We start from the raw sequence: 24408 nt of genomic DNA, 5'->3' as shown, positions 1-24408 counted from the left end.
TTAATCATAAATTATCTTGAAAATTATGCGAATTGTTTGAGAGTGGTATCATTAGTAGTATAAATAATTTCTATTTTTTAACAATTGTAAATTGAATTAGTAATACATCAATTGTGAGATATCTTATCACATTATCAGATTTGATAAATTAAAGTCTTGAGGACTGAATTTTTAATGAATTGTAAAACGAATTCAAATTTTTCACGATTGAGCTATATAATGAACATGTTATAAAAATTATTATTCCAGAACTGTAAACTAAATTATGCATAGGCCTACTTGTGATATTCTGATATTCTGAATAAATTAAAAGCTTTGTGGATTGAATTTTAATGAGCTATAAAACAAACTCAAATTTTCACGATTGAGCCATGCACATGATTAGAATGTACATTCAAAATTTCGCTACATAGCATCAACTTAACGTACCGTAACCAAGTCAGATTTTACAAATTTATGTCTTTATGACTCAATTTTGAATGAAACATAAAATGAACTCAAATAAGCTATATAATGTTAATATAATTCAAATCTCCATTCCAAATGTTGTTACATTGAGTCTGTCGACCAATGGATAAACCTAGCCCTAGCCTTAACTGATGTTCCCTGTTGAATGAGTTGTGGACAGATCCTGCTATACATTTATTTTAACGTACCTCATCTTGTGATGAATCTTGGTTGGCTTTAAAAGAATGGTCCTGTATTTCCATAGGTGGCGGCATTTCAATGTCTTGAGCTGGTTCTGGCTCTTCATTGGTAACTTGAAGAGTTCCTTTTGGAGAAACCACCGGTTGACCAACCATTTGTTCGGCATTTTGAGATCCTTCAGACTGATCCTGGAAAAAGAAAAGCAAATGAAAATCAATTTAAAAAATATTTTCAAATAAGTAAGGTCACCATTTTGTTTCAATTATGACTTTGGTAGGATCCATTTTTTTTTTGTGTTTCTGTTTGTCAAAAGGAATGACTTTATTACTGCTTTCCTAAAAGTATTACCAGGTGGATTAACATCTGCATCCACAGCAGTGATATTGCAGACAATGCAAATCCTATATAAGAAAGATCAATTTATTGTGAATTATCAGATGGACAACAGACTATATAATCAGGATTCAAGTTCAGATCTACTAATAAAATATATCAGCAATCTGATCCAAGTTTAGATCTACGTAATTGAATATATCAGTAACCAGGACCCAAGTTTAGATCTACGTAATAGAATATATCAGTAATTAATCTGATCCAAGTTTAGATCTATGCAATAAATATCGGTCCAAAATCCTGTTGAGAACGCCATTATTGGAACAGTTGCTCAGAGTATTACAGCATTATAATCTAAACTATTTACATGTAACTAAAGGCAAAAAACCCAAAGATGTTCGCGAATTATCGGCAATTGAATAGAATGCAGAACAGATGTCTTATAACATAAGGTGTTGGTATCATCAGATAAAACCACCCATGGCTCCTAGTCATAGGTAAAACTGATTACCCAAAACACTGCCAAGGAAATTCCAAACTAACCCAATAAACAATGTGGTCTAAAATACCCTCTTGTACAAGAGCTTCTAAAAAAGATAACAGTCTGTAATATTCACATTTTTTCAGTCCATTAGCTAAGGTTAATAGTTTGTATGGTTCGACACAAAGCCAATAAATTTAGATACCATGGCAGCGTTTGAATTGTATGAATTTAACACCCTATAACATTGGATACCACAAATAAGTGGACTTCCAGGAGCTTCATTTTACTTCAACAAGTTCTAGAATAACCCTGTGGTTTCCAGCAAGCTTTGGTCATGAACGGTTGATTTTGGTGCAAATGAAAACAAAACTTCCCACAACAAGAGAAGAGAACGCAAGCACAGGGTAATAAACCTGCAGTGAAATATGTACAAATCTGCTCAAAACACCATTTTATATGACAATATCTTTGTATCAAATGAAAGAACCCACATCAACTAAAGAATTTTCCAGGATAAATATGTGGTATAGTACTTCAGACAAGGTGAACCCTACATTCTTTTGATCATTCGATCAACACAACTCAAACACAATAAGAAAGGTGTGATACAATAGCCTCCCAAATAATATACACTCTAAAATACTACAGAAAATATCTTATACCTGTTTCTTCAGCTCTGTTTCAATAACGGCATTCACATGATATTTCTTAGTTTTTGAACGAAAACAAGGACAAAATATCTTTACGATAAAATTATCCATATCCATTATCACACGCATATATAAATGCGGAACACAGATTTAAACATGTAAGTTATCGCCGACTTTAAAAAAAGAAGACTATCCCACTATCTGGGCTACATAGTATAAATGCAGTGTATAGTCAATAAACTTGATCATCCATGACAATCTTTCATCTGTCAAATTAGGCACCTGTAAAAGTATGTTGTTAACACAATAAATCTGCTTAATTAATTAATTTCCAAAATTCAAAAAATATATTTCAATGTTCTGCATCTGCACTGGAAACATAACTCTGCACATACTACTTCACATGAACATCTATAAAAGATTGGACTTGGACAAACAAAGCTTGACCCAGTTGTATATAAAGTCTTATTCATGCTGTCCTACATAGAAACACACCATAAATACATTCAAACCAACCATAATCTTGTATTAAACCACCTCACAACTTAAGATATATAATATCACTGTATGTAGGTATGTAAGTATTTATATATCTACTGAGATTTCATATCAAGACAATCTCAACCGGTGACTTGTTTAATAGCTTAGCCCAAGGTCAGGTCACTCCAAAAATATTTGGAGATCAGGTTGTTTTCTACCTATCAGGTGTTAAAGTTTTAAAGTCAAAACCCCTTAAAAAGATGAAAACTTGATAGGTAAACCACCTGCTGGACACAATTATACCTTATTGAAAATACAATAGGTATATCTCCTTTGGCACACCTTTAAACACCAACATTTGAAAGAGACCTAACTGCACCATTAAGTTCTACACACATTTGCCTGCTTCAAAACTGGACCTTTTGTAAATTTGATTGTGAACACAAAAGTTGAAAAAGAATTTAAAGTTGTAAAAATCTATGATGATGATGATGATGCAGAAGATGGAAACCATCAAATGGAACTAAACCGAACAAAAAATGAGAAGAAAACTGGCTCTCCAATTTCAAACAAGCACTGAAAAGATCAAAATGATCAGCCAAGTGTGAAATGAAGTTGTATAACTAAATGGTGTCTGCCCTAAAGGATTATTCATCCAATAATTAAAGATGCAGCTCTGTAAGGAATGTAAAATTGTTGACTAATTAAGAGATAGAAAGTAATAAAAATGTTATTATAGGTGTGGTGAATGCAAATTACATCATATTACATACATCCATCTCAAACATTTCAATAAATAGAGCGAGAGAGAGAGAGAGAGAGAGAGTAATAAGAGTGTTAGACCACTTGACCCCACCCAAGCCCCAACAGTCTTAACCCCAAGATTCTTAAAACAGAGAGAAATCATTCCGATCTTTTTTCAAGCCCATCGAGAACATTAAACATGCTAATTGCGCATTGTTACTCTTCAAAACCTATAATAACATGAAATGTTGTTTACTTCATAAACAAACCTAAAACATTGGGATTAGTTACTGGTATTCTAAATACATTACGGCTACCGGTAATTGCTGTGCTGTAAAAACAAGGGCGTAACAATTACCATCGATAGCGACACTTCATATTTGGTTAAAGAATTACCTGGAATTTGGCACTGATCATTGATTGAACTTCTCCCATTCTAGTCCAATGATTTCACGCCTCTGGAGACAAAAACAGACAATATTTGTTTCTTTGGAACATGAAGTTGATGGAAAATTAATGTCTTTTCATTATCTTGTAGCTTCACGTATGTATGGTCGATTCAATATCTTTCACGCATGCATAAAATCATCCAATGCGTTAATTATGAATGCGGGTTAGTGTTTTCGTCCCGATAGTCTTTTGATCTGAGCATCTGTTGGAAAAGCTTACTGGAGTTCATTCGTAACTTTTATATGGTCTTTAGATTCATGAGTTATTAATGTTTTCATAGTACTTTATCTTTGACTTCCTCCTTTGAATTTATAACCATGAAATGTTCGGCCATATTAAGGAACTAATTTGGCTCAACACTTCCTGTAAATCTAATGTTTGTAGCCAGACTTCCTCCAACCTTTGATAGAACTGTTGAAAGAGAGTGTTGTTATGATTCAAATTATCAGTGTCAACAAACACTTAACATAGTTTCAGAGAAATTTTAATTAAAAGGCTTAACCATAATAATAATAAAACAAATTAGAATTATGAAAATCAGATTCTGATATCAAAAAGAAACTTAAAGTGGAGACTTTTTTTTTTTATTCCATCATGAAGGACATAAATTGGTTTCAACCTGTTACATATTTTAGGTGGAGACTGAATCATTTACATATGCTTCCTTCCTTTCATTAACCCATTATGAAGTTTCTAAACAGAGTAACACTCGGAAATGATTTTTTTTCTTATAGACAAGTACCGTACTTTGTACTTTTTTCAAATAATTATCCTCTTGAATTAAAAAAGTATGGATGCCTACAATTTTAAAAACAAGTAAAGTACATTCTTATTTCCAAGGTTTTTCTTCTTGAATTATAAAAGTACTAATGCCTAATCTTTTAGAAAACCTGATGCCATTTATCTGTTATACTTTTCTTTGAAAAATTAATACTATCATCAACAATTCTTACTGTATATATTTGATATATCTGATCCCATCAATGAGAATCAAAGACTGACAAAGATCCCATCAATGAGAATCAAAGACTGACAAATTTTGAATCAAATTAAAGAATAATATTTACAACATATTGATAATTCATAACATTCTAACGACTGACTGCTGTGTTTTCCCCGTCAGATGGATATAAATAGAATTAATTGATTTTCTAGCTATTTTCAAACCTATAGAAATTTGATTATAAAGTGAGTGATATTTATATATAATACTGATATTCGTATAGTTCATTACTTATCTGTTAAAGCAGACAGGATGAGGAAAAAATAATCAATTATTAGTAAACAAGAAGTTTTCCACGCACAGTAGCAATCTGACAGCTAGAGTAGCAATTATAGCCAAAATTACTTGTACTGTAACTGATAAGTCACATAAAGGTCACGTATCCCGAATTTTGAGTTTTACCTTTTGTTTGTCTACATTTAGCATGGATAAAGCTAAATTCTCAATGTGTACTCGGGATGATTAATTGCTTGTATACCTAGCTACATTCCATCTGAATCTTCATTAAGTCCTGGCTTTTGTTTTGTTGTACAATAAATATGCAGACCCATCAAGACCAAATTTATACTATATGGATGTGGGTTTTTTTGTTGTTTTTTTTTTAATTAGAAAATATTTTTGACAACATAAAAATTATATCAACATTAATCTTCATTAAAAAATGAGGTTTGTTTCCTTCTGTGATAAATAAAGAGACCCATCAAGACCTAAATAAACATGGATGTGTTTTTTTAAATTAGAAAATATTTCTGTCATAAAAATTATATCAACATGAATCTTCATTAAGTCGTAAGTTTGTTTTGTTCTATGATATGATAAATATGCAGACCTAAATAACTACGGATGTGTTTTTTTTAATTAGAAAATATTTCGGAAGGGATAAAAAATTATAACTACATTTGTTTGTCCTTTTTATCTCTACAGATAACATAGAGTTAAATAAACGTTACAAGTACAACATACTATTTAAATTGCCTTTTGTGTAATGAATTAACTTTGAAATGGCTGTCTGCCAAAAAAAAATCTAGACCTCTCCTTAGTTGGATTCAGTCAGTATCTCTCTATCCTAATTTTTTCTACCACTAATTAAGATTAAATTTTTCCCCAATTAATATAAACTGGATTGAGCAATTACTTTGATTATAAGATGGATGTCAGTCTCTAAGGCAGCACTGTACGACAGATCTCCCAAAATATATCCATCTTGTTGTCATTTCCTGTGAGTTGGAATATGATAATGTTATGTGTCGATCATTCACAAATATCGAACTATCACAATGAAAATCACGATGATTTCTTTTCAAAACGATGATCAATATTGTTCTTTTATATTACTGCCGGACAAATTATCATCTGGCATCATAATACAATCAATTTTCAGACGACCACTGGTCGTTTCACTGACCACAACATTGAAAATATCTATGAAAACATGGCTCGCCCACCATCCAGAGCTGGGAAATCTACGTCCTTCTTATAATAGCACAAAATCAATATTTCAGCTTGGTTTCATTCTCGGCTGTAATTCTTGTCAAAATATCAATCATGGATGCAGTAGGTTTATACTAATGACACTAACTCACAATGACACTAAAACATTAGTACATCAGTATATAACATAAGATTTAAATACTTCACTTCACAATAGAGTCCTATGATATATTCAGCTTATTTCAATGGAGACTGACATGAGCTCAACAAACGGTGATGAACACATCACAGCTGTATTATTATCATCACACATAAGCTGGTCTTTCCTTATGACTCGAAATAAACATAAACAATCTTTTAAGTAGTGGTTTTATCATTTCCACCAGATAAACTATGCCAAATGAGAGCACAAATACAGTTTATCTAACAACAAATCCACCTCTAGTATCAACTGAAACCATTTACTGCATATCCTTAGAGGCAGACGACTTCAGCAGAAGCAGAGCCTCATTCTGGCATCAATACTATTTATTCACATGAACCATGAAATGATGTGAGACAGTGAGAGAGAGAGTGAGTGAAGAGATAGGGAGATGATGTTCTTTGGACAAAATGAGACCATCTTTAAAGAGCCTATAGTCCCTAATGATCATAATCATATGTCTAAGTGCGAACAACATATCATTTGATGCTTGTTTAGAATAAACTGTGAGGCACCACATATTGCAAAGCAATCAAGTGAAAACAGCAAAAGCTGGGATTAGGTTGAAGAAAATCAATACTTTCATTGTGAATGGAAAATCTGATCAACTGTTACCAGTTAAATCACAGTAATACATAGTTATTACATGTGAAAATCCATAACTATTATATATTTTTTTTTTAGCTTCCAATCAATTGAGGGTCCTGTGCTTGTAACTCGCTAGAAATAAATTCAGAAACAATATAATCTGTTTCTTAAACAATAAGTAATATAGATAAGCTTAAATTTAGTCTTAATGAATTGAGAAAACCTACTAGGCATATTAGGATGTCTAAAAATACAATTTTGGGGCACAAGAAAGCATTTTTAGACAAAAATATGACATTTTCCAGCAGAAATCGGGCAATATTTATCAATAGGTACAGGTAAATATTAGTCAAAAAGGGAGCACCACACTGACTCAGTAAAGCGCTGACTTAATAACTAGGAGTTTCTGGTGCAAGACTCAGGACTGAACAGTGTCTAGTCATAGCAAGGGCACGAAAGACAACGGTGCCATATACATGTTGAAATGTGCATAAAAGAAACCATGGCAATCAGGATTCAAAATGGTGTATGTCCGTCTTGATATAAGCTTACATGGTATAGAAAAATACGACTTTAAACATTGTAAAAATGAAACTATTTTCAGAAAGAATACAGGCTGGTTTTGCAGCAAATTAACTGTAAAGGAGTATGTCGTTCTGAAACTAAAATTTGCATTTATTCAAACTATATTTCAATTTGTGAAATGAAACGGAAACCAAATTTTATTGGTAATATTAATTAAAATTTATTGCCTGCGGTAACAGTCTCTAATAATTCATAATTTGTCATTGATATGAATAATGACCTCGAGCAATTTATATTTTCACTAAATTCTCACTATTGTTTTGTCTGTAGTAAATAAAATTAAAAATGAACCTTAAAGAAATATATTTGCTTTTGTATACCCATTACACATTAAATACTCTTTATTCCTAAGTGGTTAATTTTAACCATTTTAATATCATTTCTATTGCTTCTTTGTTGTTTTCATTGCTAAGTTTTTCAGTTTCTTTTGTGAGTTTTTTTTAAAAACAGACACGAAACTATGCAATGGACACTTACGGCTGACACCCATATCTATTCATGAATGAACTTGATTTGATATATTTGTTGTTTATTGCTTGCAATGTCTGTGTAGTTTGTGTCATATCCATAGGTTTGAACACTTGAGCCACTGCAGCCCCAAATAGAGACAAAAGAAGAATACTAATTAGTATATAGCCTTGTAGAGAGAGAGAGAGAGAGAAATGGGGTTTAACGTCCACTCGACACAAACTAGGTCATTTCGGGACTAACATATGGTTTAATTTTATTTCAATAATTCGCTTGCGTGTAGGGGTCTTTAGCAGTGGGAGGAAACCGGAGGGCCCGGAGAAAACCCACGAGGTTGAACAGGCGACCCTACTCCTTGTCACGTACAACCGGGGATTCGAAACCACGCCAGTTGACTCAATGACAGGCTTTATGATACAGCACGCACGTGCTAACCATTCGGCCATCCAACCCCCCATAGCCTTGTAGAGAAATAGTTTGGGTCTATTATTTACAAGAATTTTATGTAGTAATAGAACTATAATTAAAGAAATGAGATAAAAACCATGTGATAGTCATAATATTTGTTTTGAAGCTGAAGAATGGGGTTAAAGCAACAAAAGGCCAATTATATACCTACCAACATAACTACTGTCACAATAAATATTTATGTGAAACAATTACATGCTAAATGTATGGCAGTCAACAGCGGGGAAAGTAGCCCAAATAACAATATGGTAGTCAACACAGCAGGATATTGAGTATGACCAGGCACCTTTGATACTGATAGTAGTTAATAAGCTTACCAGGCTATAGGGTTATTAATTAAAATCCAGATGCATCCTTCAACAACTATAGAATCCCTTGCAAACTATAAAATTGTGAAAGATGGTTCAATTCTGTTTAGTTTATAAAAAGATATGTGAAATTTAAATTTCATAGATCTATGCCGACGCCATTTTGTTATCTACGAAAATTTATTGATAGATCTTTTTTAAATAAATCCAAGCCAGAACATTATTTAGCGTTGATATTTTTTTTTTGTTTTCTTAATTAAATTCTAAATAATCAATTGAGTACATATTAGTGTGGATTAAGCCTTGAGAAATTTGATATTTTAGCGAAAAATGCCAATAGCGCATTAATCCTTTATTGTTTATTTTGTTATTACATGTGTATGCAATTGTCTCTAGTTATAATCATGTACCTTTTTATATCAACACTTGAGCTTATCCATTAATTAATAGCTTTTCCTGATTAACATTAACTCACCCAAAATGTTTGTAGTTTGTTTTAATATAAATTAATGAAAATGAAATGAAATGGGGTTTAACGTCCTACTGTTTTGCTCCGAACTGGGCTAATGAAGACGGGCATACGCCATACAGTGTGCTATGAGGGAAATTTTGCCCGGACAGCGGCACTACGGCCTACTCTTATATCGAATTCCAACTGTCAAGGGATCTTTTACGTGCACGCCAATGTGTACACGGGACCTCGGTTTTTCGTCTCATCCGAATGACTAGACAGCTGTCCTTGTCAGGCCCTCCGTCCTGCATCACTGACAAGGGGGAACCACGCCGGAAAATCTGGATGAACTTTCTCGGCCAATGCAGGGATCGAACACCCGACCTCCAGGCTAGCGAGCCAGTGCCTTACCCACTTAGCCACCGAGGTATTACACAAGTAATAAAGTGGGGTATACTGCATATCCTCTTTTTCTGCACTGTTCAAGGACGGGTGTACACCATGCAACCTGCTATGAGGTAAATTTTTGCCCCACCAGCAGCTCTATGACCTGTTCTTATTTCGAATTCTAACTGTCAAGGGATGTTTAACATGCACGTGTACGCAGGACCTCAGGTTTTCATACCATCAGAATGACTAGACAGTGATATAAATTTAGATAAATTTTTACTAAATTTTGGGTTTGGTTTACAACTGCTTTGCTAATAGACATAGGGTGTCAACTGTTGCGCAAATTTTCAATTCATCCTATCTTAGTAAAATACTGAATGAAATTAAACAATTTCTGGACTGATATTATTATTATTATTGTTCCATTTCCTTTTAGAGTTTCAAATTTTACAATATTATAGCTGGCAAAGAAAAAACAAGCCTCCAAATGACAATTCACGACTTTACAGAATCATGTTTGGATATCTGAAAATATAACGGAGTTCCATTTCTCAATATGACATTTAACTGTGTGAATTAGGAAGAAGACATCCACTAAATTTCAAGTTAGATGTAATCTTATCAAACCACAACTATTCTCAAATATTTGGATCTCATCCCAGACGAGCTTGTATAATTAATAGATGAGATGTTTAACCTACAATGCCAGAATAGATGATAACTTACTGAATCCCCTTGTTTATTTAATGGATATATATAGCCATTTCTATTTGGCTAGTGTTTCATTCAAAAGGTGGGGCCATAAACTTTCATAAATTGTGTAAGTGTAATGTTTATTTTTACACATATTTTCATATAATACCAAGTTGCTGATTTCATATAACATTGAAAATTGAAACCTTAAACATACAGATGCTTATGATTATACCCTTGTGATCTTCATGAACACAGTTGTAAATTTCAAAAGATAGATTTAGGGTTTAAAGTTCACTCAACACGAACTAGATCATTTTGGGATTAACATGTACAATTCAATAAATCGCTTGCGTGAATGGGTCTTTAACAGTGGCAGCCAATTGGAGGAAACCCACAACGGATTGACAGGTGACCCTACTCCTTATCAGGTACAGGCTTAGGATTGAACCACATCACTTGATTCAATGACAGACCTTATGATCTAAAGTGCATGTTACTCCACTTCTTTCATATAAATTTTTATCTGGTATATAAATAAGGATTATGTTTTGGGAGTGTGCTAGCTACACAATACTCAATGCTATGCTGACAAACATTAAAATAAACATAATCATTTATTTATATCTATATATACTATATAATATAGGGATCAATGTAGAGTACTCTTGATATAAAGATACCATAACCTTATTTAAATTAAAAGGTTATTGGTATTACCCAATAAGTCAATACAAGCCAGAATAAATTTTCAATAAAAAGAATGTTTCATTTTCATTTAGAAATTCTAACTGTTTAAGCAAATAATGTCCATTGTTATGTCACTTAGTAAACAAACATTTTTTTGGTAGCCAACAAATTTAAGAATTAAGAGTTTTCCAACATATTTGCATAATGCATAAAGATTCAAACAGGTGATCAAAATGTAGTATGTTTGGACTCCATGCATAATGCATATTTGCATAATGCATAAAGATTCAAACAGGTGATCAAAATGTAGTATGTTTGGACTTCATGCAAAGACTGGACGTGGTTGGTTTTTATGAATAAATAATAATATGGCTACTTTATAAGGCTGTGTGAATCAGCTAGTTATACCATCACATTGTCTAAAGACTTGTCGGGGGGGGGGGGGGGGGGGGATATATAACATACTGTGAAATTAAATACAATTCTCACCCTTGGACTTGTAGGACTAGTTTCTCTTTTATATGGTCTAGCTGTATCCGGATAGTCTGCATCTGATTCACCTCTCATACACGAACAAAGCTTAAACAATGACATCTTGTGTCGTGTCTTTTTCCTATTTTTACCCACCATCATTTCCTGACGCACTTCTTTCCAGGTGTCAGGTGACGTCTGCAGAACTTTTGGCATAATCCAATGTCAATCTTTACATATTATTGGACAACCGTTTAAACACAGTAAAAAATTCAAACTAAACAACATGATTCATCCAAAGTAGTTGTAATAATTCATTTGCGATCATTTTTATTAGGTTCCAAAACACAAGACAGGTGCTTCTTTGACTACTGCGAGGTACTGAAGATCACATTTTTAGTGGGTTAACAGACAAAACTTGTACTGATGAACGCTTAGAAATAATCATATAGGCAACGTGTAAAAATATATTCCATTCCCACTGAACAAAAAATTGGCAAAACAATCAAAGACGTTTTCTTCAGTGTTAATTGGAAATTCAATTCCCACAAACAAATGATTTGATAAATAGATCATAATCTAGTAACAGATCTATGATTAATGGCCTACTTGATTCTTTGCCATGCATATTTTATTGTAAATCACATTATTTACTTTAGATTTAATTTCATTTGTACTCTGGATTCACAGTCTCCTTCTTTCTAAATTCTTTTCAACTTTCTCCTTTCTAATTCTTGTTGAAGTATAGAAATTGGGAAGACAAAAAAAAAACTAGCTTTCCAATTAATCATGTCTTTAAAAAACTGTACAAATATTTTGCCATAGTCTTGCTAATGAGGATAATAAAATGTCCTCTTACTATGCAGCATGTAAAACAGCCTCCATTAAGTAACATATTTGGCATTTCCTGTTTTAATACACAACAACAATTGTACTGTACGACGTGATCCAGGTGTACATGTATTTCATGCCTTATTGTGTTTGCACGGTTTTATCCCACATAATTCTGTCTTTGTCCGGATTGAGCATATTTCCATTTACCGACTTCTCCAATTTACTTGGAATTATGACCATTGCACCAATTTAGTTGGAATTAGAATCAATGAGTGACTAGGACGTTGTTTTCATCAGCTTCACACATAAATAGAACATCACATATTAGAGCACTTTGAGACACCCCATGATATAAGTATCGTATTTCGTTTTTAGATACCAACTTCTGGTATATAATCCTGGATATGATAAGCTATAATTGCTGTTGTTTTTCACATTTTCCAATCTAAATTCTAACTCTACAATATTTCACGGTATACAACTCAGAACGGAAAAAACTTGGCACAATATTACTTATCTGTCACTGCTATGTAGTTTTTTCTGCTAATTTTCAGGATTTCGTGATACAGGTAGCACCAAATCAGTCTCTGACACCCAATACTTCTTAAGCATGATTCCATGCTATCAACATGTATGTGGGACAAATGTTATTTTTGTCTCTAGTAACAGGACTCTCTGAATTACGAACACAGAACTAGGTGTGTTTCTCATGAAGGAACTAACTATCTTCCACAGATCTCATTAACGTAATAATCGTAAAGAACTCTGTGCACATATTGTTACGTCTAATCTAATAATAAATGCCAATAAACACACATGTAATTATTAACATACGTTGTGGCAGTAAAAAGTAAACTCATTGCGAAGAAAAATTTACACAAGTATGTCAGAATCTTGTAGAATTTTTGTTAAAAATCGGTCACAAAATCTATTCCTTATGCTAGCTATATAAAATATCTCCAAAACAGAATAACTGCAAATTTACAACAGCTTTTCAAAACCATTTCAAACTGTATTAAAAATCAATCATAACTTCTCACAGAGCAAATCTCATAAAATTTTAAATTGTTAACTCTAATTCAAACAAACGGTCAAAATCTAGAAAAGATTCTGACTTCAAGTTTTATATTACGTAAATTTTCACACATTAAGTTACAGTCAAGTTTTGATCAAAACCAACCATCATGATTGTTTCCGACTTCAAACAGCATATTACGTAAATGGTCACCTCAAATTGTGATATGTAGGCCTACTATAAAACTAGAACAGGTAAAGATAAAACCTGGCTTAAACATTCTGACTAACTGTCAAACACAATATCCAGTTAAATAGATATACAATCTCCAATACAATATAGTCTGACAATATATTATAAGACAAATCCTATCGATAAGTGGCTATGACTGAATACTGTTGACCTAAATTAATAGAAAATTTACCACTTGCAGCTATATATATACATATAAAATATGACTTATATATTACATATCGAAATGTCAAGATAGTTGATCAATTAGTTTTTTTTTATTATTACAAGTCCATGATCGACAAGGTAATATTTTTAATTTCAACAAAAAGTTATCTCTAAAGTTTGAGTCTATTTTTTCTTCAAGTTATCTCCAAAGTTTGAGTCTACAAGCTCCACTTATTTTTTTTAACAGTAAATAAATATAATTTTATAGCAACAACCTTTATCAAATATACTTATTTGCACAGATGAAATTAAAGTATTCAAAAATTCCTGTTAATTAAACAAATTATAAAAATGCATGCTGTAGCCAACGTCACAATAACTAAATTTATTCTTTATGTAAATCATAAATATTCACCGATTTGTACTGTTTATTATCTATTATCGTAATTAACAAGATCAGAACATGACCAGCAGGTTAGTTATTAATCTGTCATTAATGGAAGCTCATATAAAATTGATCTGAAAATGAGCTATGAAAAAGTCAGGATAATCAAGATTAATGTCATAAATAAAATGTTTACAATACTTGACAACAGAGAATTAAAGCCAAATATACATTTGTCAAATTATCATAGAATTTTGTTATGGGCAGATTCTTCTTATTTTTATAGACAAAATACTTGGTATAATCTTCCAGCCGGCTATGTTCTGAGTGAAAATAATAATTTTGCGCATGTGGATTTGATAATTCTCATTTCCTAGACGTTTTAATTCGAACCTTTAATTTGAATTTTAGAGAACAAGCCTAAAAACTCTCTTTACGTGTTTTAATGCGTACATTTAACTTGAATTTGAGACATCAAAATTACTGAAATCGATAGATATTTTAATCTGTACATGTAACTTGAATTTGAGAGAACAGACTTAGTTCGTACATAATGTAATTTGAATTTGAAAATTAAAAAACTCAGCAACTACCCCTTTAAGACAAGGTATAATTTCAGAACATAACATACATGTAGTTATTTTAATTAAGCGGTAAATAAACATGTACTTAAAGATGATAAAAGGAAAGTTATTTTTAAACCTACCATTATACAATACTACAAATAGACATTCTTTTATGTTGTAGCAATTTCGTCTCCATTTTTATAAAAAAAAATATCAAATCGAGCATCAGTCTATTTTCGTGTCTAATCTTTAACCATACTTCATTGGTGGTAATAAGAAAGTAACTTAATGTGTTCCCACCGATATTTACCTTTCAGATGTTTTCCCACATGCATTAACCTATCAAAAACAGACTCAAAATATATAATGAATAAAAAAAATATTCTATTTACATATTTGTAGACAACATCACAAGTATTGTTTTCAACGTTTGACTGTTTTTTTCCGATATAAACAGCTAAAGCAATGATTTAATTAATTAATGAATATAGATAATGGTATTCTTTGCAAGTTTGATCATTTGTAATTTTTCATTCAATATCAAAAGAATACTAATGAAGAGCATAGTCTATCATTTTGGCATTAATTTACCACAAGAATTAACACCATAAAATATTCAAATTTTCAATATAGAAATTTCACGACTGATGGCTTTGTCTGCTGATCATCTTCTATATGTAGAGCTGTTTAATTATTTGAATGATGTTCGGAGCCCTAAATATAGCCTACATGTACGTACTTATGTTGCCGTGTCACTGATGATACGATATTCGTTGAATTGACAATGTAACAGGTGTAATTAACAGAGTATTATAAAAGATAGAAAATTCTACATCTGAGAGCACAGGCTGCTGCCATTGTGAAATTTCATCCACACTAATTTTACAGAAAAAAAAATAAACTATTGAACGCAATCAAATTCACCCGTTCCTATCAATTGATGAATTAAACATGGAGTAGATGTAGCACATCATTAATATCCATTTGTTTCCTTCCAATAAGGCGTAACTAATCTGCACTGAATAGATTGAGTCTGATCAAAATCATTTCTTGATCACTCTCACTTTGAGTGGCCTTGACCTTGCCATCAGACGCCATGGTAACCTATGGCTTGGCTGTATGCAGATATTTTATTGATTTTGCTCATGGAATCTTAGACTGGGTCCCAATATGTAGATAGTGTTGCATATGTTACACATTATGTTTCATTTTCACTTCTTCTACTCACAAAATGGAACATCAACAAAAGGGGAAACATTTCTAAGCTAGAGAACATATAAAGAGTACCATAATATACATGATACAAAACAAAAACGGATAATAACAAATTAAGACTGTGACCATGACTCAAGCCATGATAATTACTTATTATATAATAACAAATATCCATCAGATAATCAGAAATAAATTAGAATAACACAATGTCAGAATGACTGAATTCTCACGATTCCATGCATGGACTTTTACATAATGACCCAAATCATCCAATTGGTGGGTCAAGATTTAAGGGCCTATTAATCCCCTGGGGAACATCAAGTTACAACTGAGAAAACAAGTTATCAATGGTCACCAATATACATACATCGTAACCATTTCAAAAATCTTGACATCAGGGAAATAATAATTTTATCATTAAAAACAAAACCTCAAATACTTTGATTTCAGCGAAATAGTAAATTTCATCAAATTTAATTTTTTTACATCCACCTTGTGGACAGAGGACTCCCAAACAGTCATTACTGCACTAGCAAGTCCAACCTTTTACTCAGACCCCATCAGTTTAATTTCCTTAAAGAATGTCACAATCCGTTGAAATTCTGTCGCAGTTCCTTTAGTAATACATTTGGCATGTCACACGACAATAATCCTACTTAATCAAAGATAAATATTTCAGGAATAAACTCCATAAACCATGATAAAAATAGAAATAAATAAGCTAGAAGTTATTACTGTAGAGTATTTATGTTATTTTACTTAGCCTTGGCATCTGTTCAGGTTTTTAATCTAAATTAACAATATGTGTAACAATGAAATTTTTAATTAGAATAATTTTTTTTTTAAAAAAAAAAGATTACAAATTAAAATAACTGTGCATGATTTGCTTAATCTACACTAATCCTAACATTTAATTAAAGATGCATTATGTAAGATTTAGATAAGGAGCTGACAGCTTTTAAAGTTCAAATTGGAAACTGAAAAGGGAATATTTTGAAAATTTCAGTTGAATTACTTCATTCTGAGAAGAGTTATCATTGTTTGCAGAACAGTGAAGTTTTGATTGTTGTTGCTACCATTGTTAAGATATTAAACAAAGTCTCGATTATCTATTATTAAATTAAATCATTAACTGCCAATCATATTTATATCTGTTGAAAAATCAAAACCATCCAAAGTTCTATAGAGTTGATTATGTAAAGAAATGTCTAATTCATAATTTGTATAACATTTGAGGCCAAACGAAAGATCTGCACTAGACAGATTTGGATCTTGAATAATGCATCTCAAAATATCAACGCTTGAAAATGACCCAGCTTGGATTCAATCTGATTGAAAACTGGTCATCAATTAGATTTTGCGAAACATAAAGATGGAGGTGAGAATTGTGTTTATATAGGGAGCAGCATAGATCAATGAATTTCAGTTTATCATATATTTGTAAATACTAGCGGAAATTGAACCATATGATTAAGACTGATATTCAACTCAACAATACTATACAGCTTAAATCAGAGTCAAGACCTTAGGCAATAATAGTCTTAAAATTTATTACTTTTTAGCTGGGCCTATTTTTGTATATCCATGTATTTGAAGAACTACGGTATAATACTTCCACCACGTTATAGCAGGTTATAGAAACCTTACTTTGACAAAACCTGGACACTGTAACACTTGATGAACCCGAAAACATCCTGATTCTACCAACATAAATTTAATTATCATCATTTAGCTCTTATTAATTTATACCTGAACTTGTGAAACCACTACAACAAACAGATATTATCTCATAAACAAATCTGCAAATATTCCAGTCACATTTGATAGATTTCTCTATTATATATGATATCCACAACTTCACTGCACATCATTTACTTTCACTTAAAGGGACAATAACACTCTTGCTGGCTTGACAGCTCCAGAAAATAAAAAATAGCCTTATTCTAAGTACTAGATGTGTTAGTGTCTTATCTGTTGTGTAAATTATCCATTAAATCCTATTTTACTTTTTAAATCCAAGTCACATTTGAAAAGCTTTACGTCAGGCTTTTCAAATCATTTAGTTGAATTTTTCCATTTTTTTTAAATTAGGTATGTTCAGATGAAATTGGTATCATCAATTAATTGGAATATTGTAAAATAGTGCAATTTGTTGACCAGAATAAAGATTGGGACATATTATTCAGTTACAACAAGAGTGGTATTGAGCCTTTAAGATTTTTTTATTTGGAATGGCAGGTAAAATCTATCTATGTGTTCTGTTTAAATTTTGTAGGGCCCTTCTTTCTGTTTAACTTAATTTGATGTTGGGCTTCCACTGAGGGTTATACAGGCACGTGTTCCTTAGGAAACTTGTAAGAGGAATGGGTCGTTAGTGAGAGGCTAGTCTTTTGTCTAGTAATTAAGATAATGTATACAATATTACAATAGCTAGTTGTGATCACTGTGTGCAAATTTATGGAACAACTTAAACCACTTCCAACTATTTTCCGTCTTCATTAACACAGTTGTTTCAGAAAAGTTAAGACATCAAAAACTTAAACTCCATTTCATTTCCAACTGTGTTAATCTGTGAGGAAATCTGATTAAAATCTGATGTATCTCAATTTATTGTTTGTTTCTTCTGGACTCATTTTATACTTGACACTTTTTATCATTGTGTCGTGTTCTTAGTCAACTATTGAACTAATGAAAACATTTCTTTTCCTATCTCATCCATACATCTACTGATCTATTTATAAACTCACTACAGTTTTGTGCATAACACAGCTGTCTGCACAGTGGCTACTTTGAATAGAACAAAATATGAATTAAAATAGATCAATATGTGAGACCGATACTTCTTCTGGTAGGGTAATATATTTAGTATCCTTGAATTCAGATTAACTGTTGATACTTTGTGTAACTGGTAAAATCTGTCTTCCATGGTGCTATTGTGAAGTTTCTTGAGTCTGACTGAGTGATGTTTCTCCTTTATTATTTTTTATAAACATGTTATAATTACTCTGGCCAGTTTTGTTTTCATTTTGTTACTGATGTCAAGCTCGATACCTACTTCATTTTTGGAATGCATTATGGATGAGATAAGAAAAAACAATAACAGAGGTTCACCAGGTGGACTCCACCCGCGTATACATGAACATGTCCAGCTAAACTTTACCTCATAGGAATCATAACAATATTAACTAAATGCATGGCATGTCTATCTTCATTACTTGTGCAAAAAAACAGGAATTTCAACTCAATTTCATTTCATTTCATAAGCTCGGTTGGTGCATAAGACAGTAAACTGCATCTCATTTTGGAACACACAACATTTGGAAGTATGAGAGAGAGAGATTATTATGTTGATAGGTTCATGTAGCTCTCTTGAATCACTTTAATCTTAAAGTTGTCATTTTACTCCACTGAGTCTGGAGTCCTTGTATTGGGAAAAAATCTTCTTCTGATTTAATATGCTTTTATACATTCTACATTTCATTGAATGAAGCCAAACAAACTATGGACTGGCATGGTACTGGTATCCGCTTATGTGTTCAAGAACACCTGGTATCACATCCCATCAGTCTCATCTTCATCGTATACCTCTTGTGGTAGATTGACATAACCAACAGTTTTAGATTCACTCAGACATTTGGATTACATGTTTACAAAGTTGTTTTCCAATTTGTATTGCCTGTGATTTTATGTGGAGAATTCTAAAATTGTGGATTGATTCAGCCTTCATTTATATGAAGTAAAGTTGATGTAGTGTCCACAATAATAGTACAGAGCGAGAAAGCATGGACAAAAATTCAAATAATACATTGAGGGGCTTTCTCAATTTGAGTGTATACCAGATGAGTTGTAAACATAAACATAATTTATCATGCATATTGTTTCCTAATTAACGTGACATTGCTCTTAACATGTACATGTATATCAGTAATGTAATGATTTTAGTTCAACTGGGATCTTTGTATTGTTGACATTTCTAAACAGACATTTAAATCTACATACATATTTGTGACTGTCGTTTGTCTGTCCTGTTTGTTAGTTGTGATTAGCAGTCTCAGTAAGGCTGCTTTGAGGCTGAAGTTTGAGGTATAACAGTAGCTTGAGTTGGAAGTAACCAGCCTGGTAGCCATGCACTACCATTTATGGTTTCAGAGTGAACCTACTTTAAGTCCAGGGCTCTGTTCTTCTTGGATTAAGGGATCCTTTACTTAATTATTCTAAAATTGTAGCTACACCAAATAAAATAAATTATCTCACCTTTACTGCGGACAGAGGATTTATAATGGCCTTCTTTTCGACACGAGTCAGTCGTGCTGGTTCTAGATATGGAGGCGCTTGTTTTTCGATTTTTCCATGACTCAATTTTCGGACAGGGTTTGTTAACCATTTTCTATTGGATAAAATTAGTAATATTATTAATGATGAATTTCATTTCAATAAAGCAGATAAGAAGTGGGTGTTAATTATAGTAAATTGAAAGAATGGAAAAGACATCAAAGGGTTTATTTATATTCAATAATCCGCTTGCAGGCAAGACTCTTTCAAAGTGAGAAGATGAAACTGGAAAACCAAGAGAAAACCCTGGAAATGAAATGAAATGAAATGGGGTTTAACGTCCTACTGTTCTGCTCCTGACCTGGGCTAATGAAGACGGGCATACGCCATACAGTGTGCTATGAGGGATATTTTGCCCAGGCAGCGGCACTATCGCCTACTCTTATATCGAATTCCAACTGCCAAGGGATCTTTTACGTGCATTCCAATGTATACACGGGACCTCGGTTTTTCGTCTCATCCGAAGGACTAGACAGCTGTCCTTGTCAGGCCCTCCGTCCTGCATCACTGACAAGGGGGAACCACGCCGGAAAATCTGGATGAACTTTCTCGGCCAATGCAGGGATCGAACACCCGACCTCCAGGCTAGCGAGCCAGCGCCTTACCCACTCAGCCACGTGGTCCCCGAGAAAAGCCTGGAGGTTAGGCAGATAGACAACCCTATTTCTTGTCATGAACCCATGACTCTTCCACATAAAAGACGTTGATGTAAGGCTTCAACTTTAGACAGTATATTAAATAACTATATGTAATAAATTTTTAAAATACCTAAAACTGCTTCTTCTTTTTGTAACTGGAGAAGATGCTCCTGGCATTCCTTCCATTGATTCTAAAAGAAAATAAAATATCGATTAGTCCAGATACGAGGTAGGCTACTGACTATTGGTTCTTTTTTTTTAAAAAATACTATTATAGCAAAAACTGTGAGTTCTTTATCAAAATATTACATAATGCCATTTTTAATAAAATAAAATAATGAAATAAATGTTTTTGCATTGACTAAAATTATATCATAACATTAAATATTGAAATAAAAGTTTTGGAGGGAGTAAAATTACATTTTCAAATTTTAAACTACATCATATAACATCACTCCCCCCCAACCCTCAAAAAGCTGATTGAATCCAAGCTGGAGGATTATCTAGTGCTGGTATTTTCATTTTGTTTTCTTATTAAATATAAAATAATCAATCCGAGTATATTAGCATGAATCAAGGTATTATAAATTTGATATCTTTCGAAAAATAAAATGAAGCATTATTACTATAATTTGATATTCTGTCTCTATGAATACTTAAGTCCGATCCAAACCTATTTGATTATATATGTCAACCAGCAATTATTATTTTTTTATTCAATTTTTTTCCTGCAATATTGGCTAATCTCAATATTTTTTGAAATTTTTTTTAATTGAAAGATTTACCATCTAAGTCCATGCTGGTTCTGCATCCTGTGCCTTTAAGTATTGGTATAGGTTTTAAAATGGCTATCGGGACGAGTCCTTGGCCAGGTTCTCCGCTGCCGTCATTATCTGTTACTCGCACCAAACACCAATCTAACTGACCAGGAGTGGCATCTATAACTTCTACTTGTTGACCTCGGCTAACACTCAGTTCAGAATTTGAACAAGCAGAAAAGTCATCTACCACAACTGTCACGTCATTGTTTCCCTGTAATGAGGAAAATATAACATGTTACTGTTAGCTTCATTCATTGTTCAGACTTTCATAAAAAAAAAACTTCTTCTGTGTAAACAAGTAAAAACTTAGAAATTTTTGTAACCTTACGTAAAATAATCTCAACCATTTTACTGTCTCAAATGTTCACACTAAAACTTAGGATTTGTGTTGACCATTTGCAAGTTCCCATCTTACTTTTAATTTAAAGGCCAAATCTAGTGTCCACCATTTTACGTGAAAGAACTGGCTAAAGTCAATGATTTTTTGGCGATTTTAATAATTATTTTCTTTAAGATTCTTGGACCCCTACCCCAAAAAATAGGTCAAAAATACACATTGATCAACTAGCTAGATCTTGTATTTAATGTATAAGTGTGTGATTGTGTTGTATAAAAACTATCAAAGTTGATTCTAGGACAACTCTAGTTAAATTATATTACATGTAATATTCGTAGACACTTACACTGTGCCTTTAAAGTAGTACAATCTCTTTGATTTAGTTTAAAATAAAGTATTAAGGTGAGTTGATATGATGTGTTACTTTCATTAATAACCAAACTATATACATCAATAGACTCAACAGAAGCAGAACTCGGTCTGTTTACAAAATATTACTTTTGTTTTGGTTATATGTCAACATGGGTTTTATCTACCAATGTATAGTCTGTAAAGAAGACAGATTTTCATTTCACATAGCCAAGGGGTTGTATGCCCTAAATACATTATACTTAGTGTATTTTAGTAAACTTATTACAAACAGATTTCAATACAAATTCCATGCAGTTTTCTATGACAGTTTACATATTCGTCTATGAATTCAAACTGCTAAGGGTTCTCTAATATACTTGCAAATGTGTACACAGGACCTTGATGCTTTTCATTGTCAAGCTCTCTATCCTGCATGACTGACAAGGAAAAATCAGACGGGAAATCCTAAAGAACTTTCTCGGCCAGCATATGAATCAAACCAAGGACACCGAGTAAGCAAGCTCCATGCACACCAAGATACTGTGGTTCCTCCAACAACAGTGTTATAGGTAAGTATGCCCTCGCCACACCACAACTTAAAACTACTAACATTATCAGAGTAAACAATTTTGATTTTCTTTCCAAGTTAAATCAGACATTACCATAAAAAATATAAACAATGTTTCTAAATCCCCTCAAAATAAGTTTTATCTTAATTTGATCAAGCCGTTTAAAATTTTTGGCAGCAGCTTTAATTTTTTCTATCTTTATTCTATGAGGTCTTTAGCAGAACTTTGCTTATTTGAATTTCCTGGGTGGTCTTCTTACTCTTTAAAAAGTCTACATTCAATGAGTAACAATCCAGACCTTGTAGTTCAGATTTCTCCCATCAGGTCTATGCAAGAAAATATCAGTTCTAAGATAGGAAATGCAAAGAAGTGGTTCAATATTAATCATACATTATGCAAGAACTAAATCTGCCTATTGCAGTTCTTTTATTAGGCAAGAAATGCTATGTAAACTATTAAATAGACATTTATCAACCATCAAGTCTCGATGCCATCGCATTGGTTTGATTTTAAGTAGATTAGAACGGTTTAGCCATTTAATAATTTAACCTAAAAATGTTGAAGTAAGGCCAAGCTTCGAACAACCAGTATGTTTTTTACAATTAGTGCACACACCTTGTCAAACCTTCAATGGCTAATATCTTCGCTCAGAATAAAGTAATTTGAATAAAATTTCCAATATATTCCTTGTGGATTATTTATTTTTGAACTATCATATCAAGAACAGCCAGCTGTTTATCTAAATCTTACATAATGCATCTTTAAATAACATCATATGGATGTAGAAATTTAAACTAAATTCGATTAAACATCCCTTTATAACGATTAAACATCCCTTCAGAGAATATTCATAATCCACTCCCCTGAAAGAGAGAGATGACCACTCAACACACAGAGACATTTTGTGCTAACATGGGGATCTCAAGCATTGGGAGGAAACTGGAGGAGAACCACAACACTACCCACTATCGAAACTACAACATTTTACTCATTGACAGACCTTATCATCGGAGGTGTATGATGTTACACCATTTTAACACCAATACCAAGAAAAACAGCAATAAACAAGATTAACACTGATCGACTGGACAGTGAAGTAAGACAATAATGTCCATTTGACATATGTTTAACAATGATTTGTTTGTTTATCCTATAATTCAAGTTCTTACAATGATATTTAAAGATACGCTTCTATCTATCTACATGTATATCTCGGAAGGCTCATGGTCTACACAACACATTGCTTGTTGGTATTTTGATAATTAGATGAGTCATGGGTTATTTTGGATACTGAATTATCTGCAAATGTGAAATTAAATATAATGTTATTAAGTTAAAGCCACTGTTAGTACTGGTACCATAAAAAAAAACCAAAATAATATTTTGTAAGTAGTATTTCATTTGTGAAT

General features: G+C 32.5%; 1 protein-coding gene across 3 annotated transcripts in view; it reads right to left on the bottom strand.

Moving 5' to 3' along the window:
- The window catches only part of LOC126807812 (kalirin), a 128350-nt gene that overhangs the window by 37765 nt on the left and 66177 nt on the right, over nucleotides 1–24408 (bottom strand). For all 3 annotated transcript variants that reach the window (XR_007674178.1, XM_050532647.2, XM_050532648.2), the window contains exons 37-40: nucleotides 21707–21953; nucleotides 21052–21112; nucleotides 20206–20338; nucleotides 657–836 (exon numbers count right to left, since the gene is read on the bottom strand). Coding sequence is in view for 2 of the 3 variants with exons in the window: in XM_050532647.2 (XP_050388604.1) it covers nucleotides 657–836; nucleotides 20206–20338; nucleotides 21052–21112; nucleotides 21707–21953 (621 nt within the window). In the remaining variant the exon portion in view is untranslated. The remainder of the gene's footprint in view (nucleotides 1–656; nucleotides 837–20205; nucleotides 20339–21051; nucleotides 21113–21706; nucleotides 21954–24408) is intronic.

Source organism: Patella vulgata, chromosome 9, assembly GCF_932274485.2.
Source record: "Patella vulgata chromosome 9, xgPatVulg1.2, whole genome shotgun sequence".
Taxonomy (NCBI): domain Eukaryota; kingdom Metazoa; phylum Mollusca; class Gastropoda; family Patellidae; genus Patella; species Patella vulgata.
This window is presented reverse-complemented; position numbering and strand designations above follow the sequence as displayed.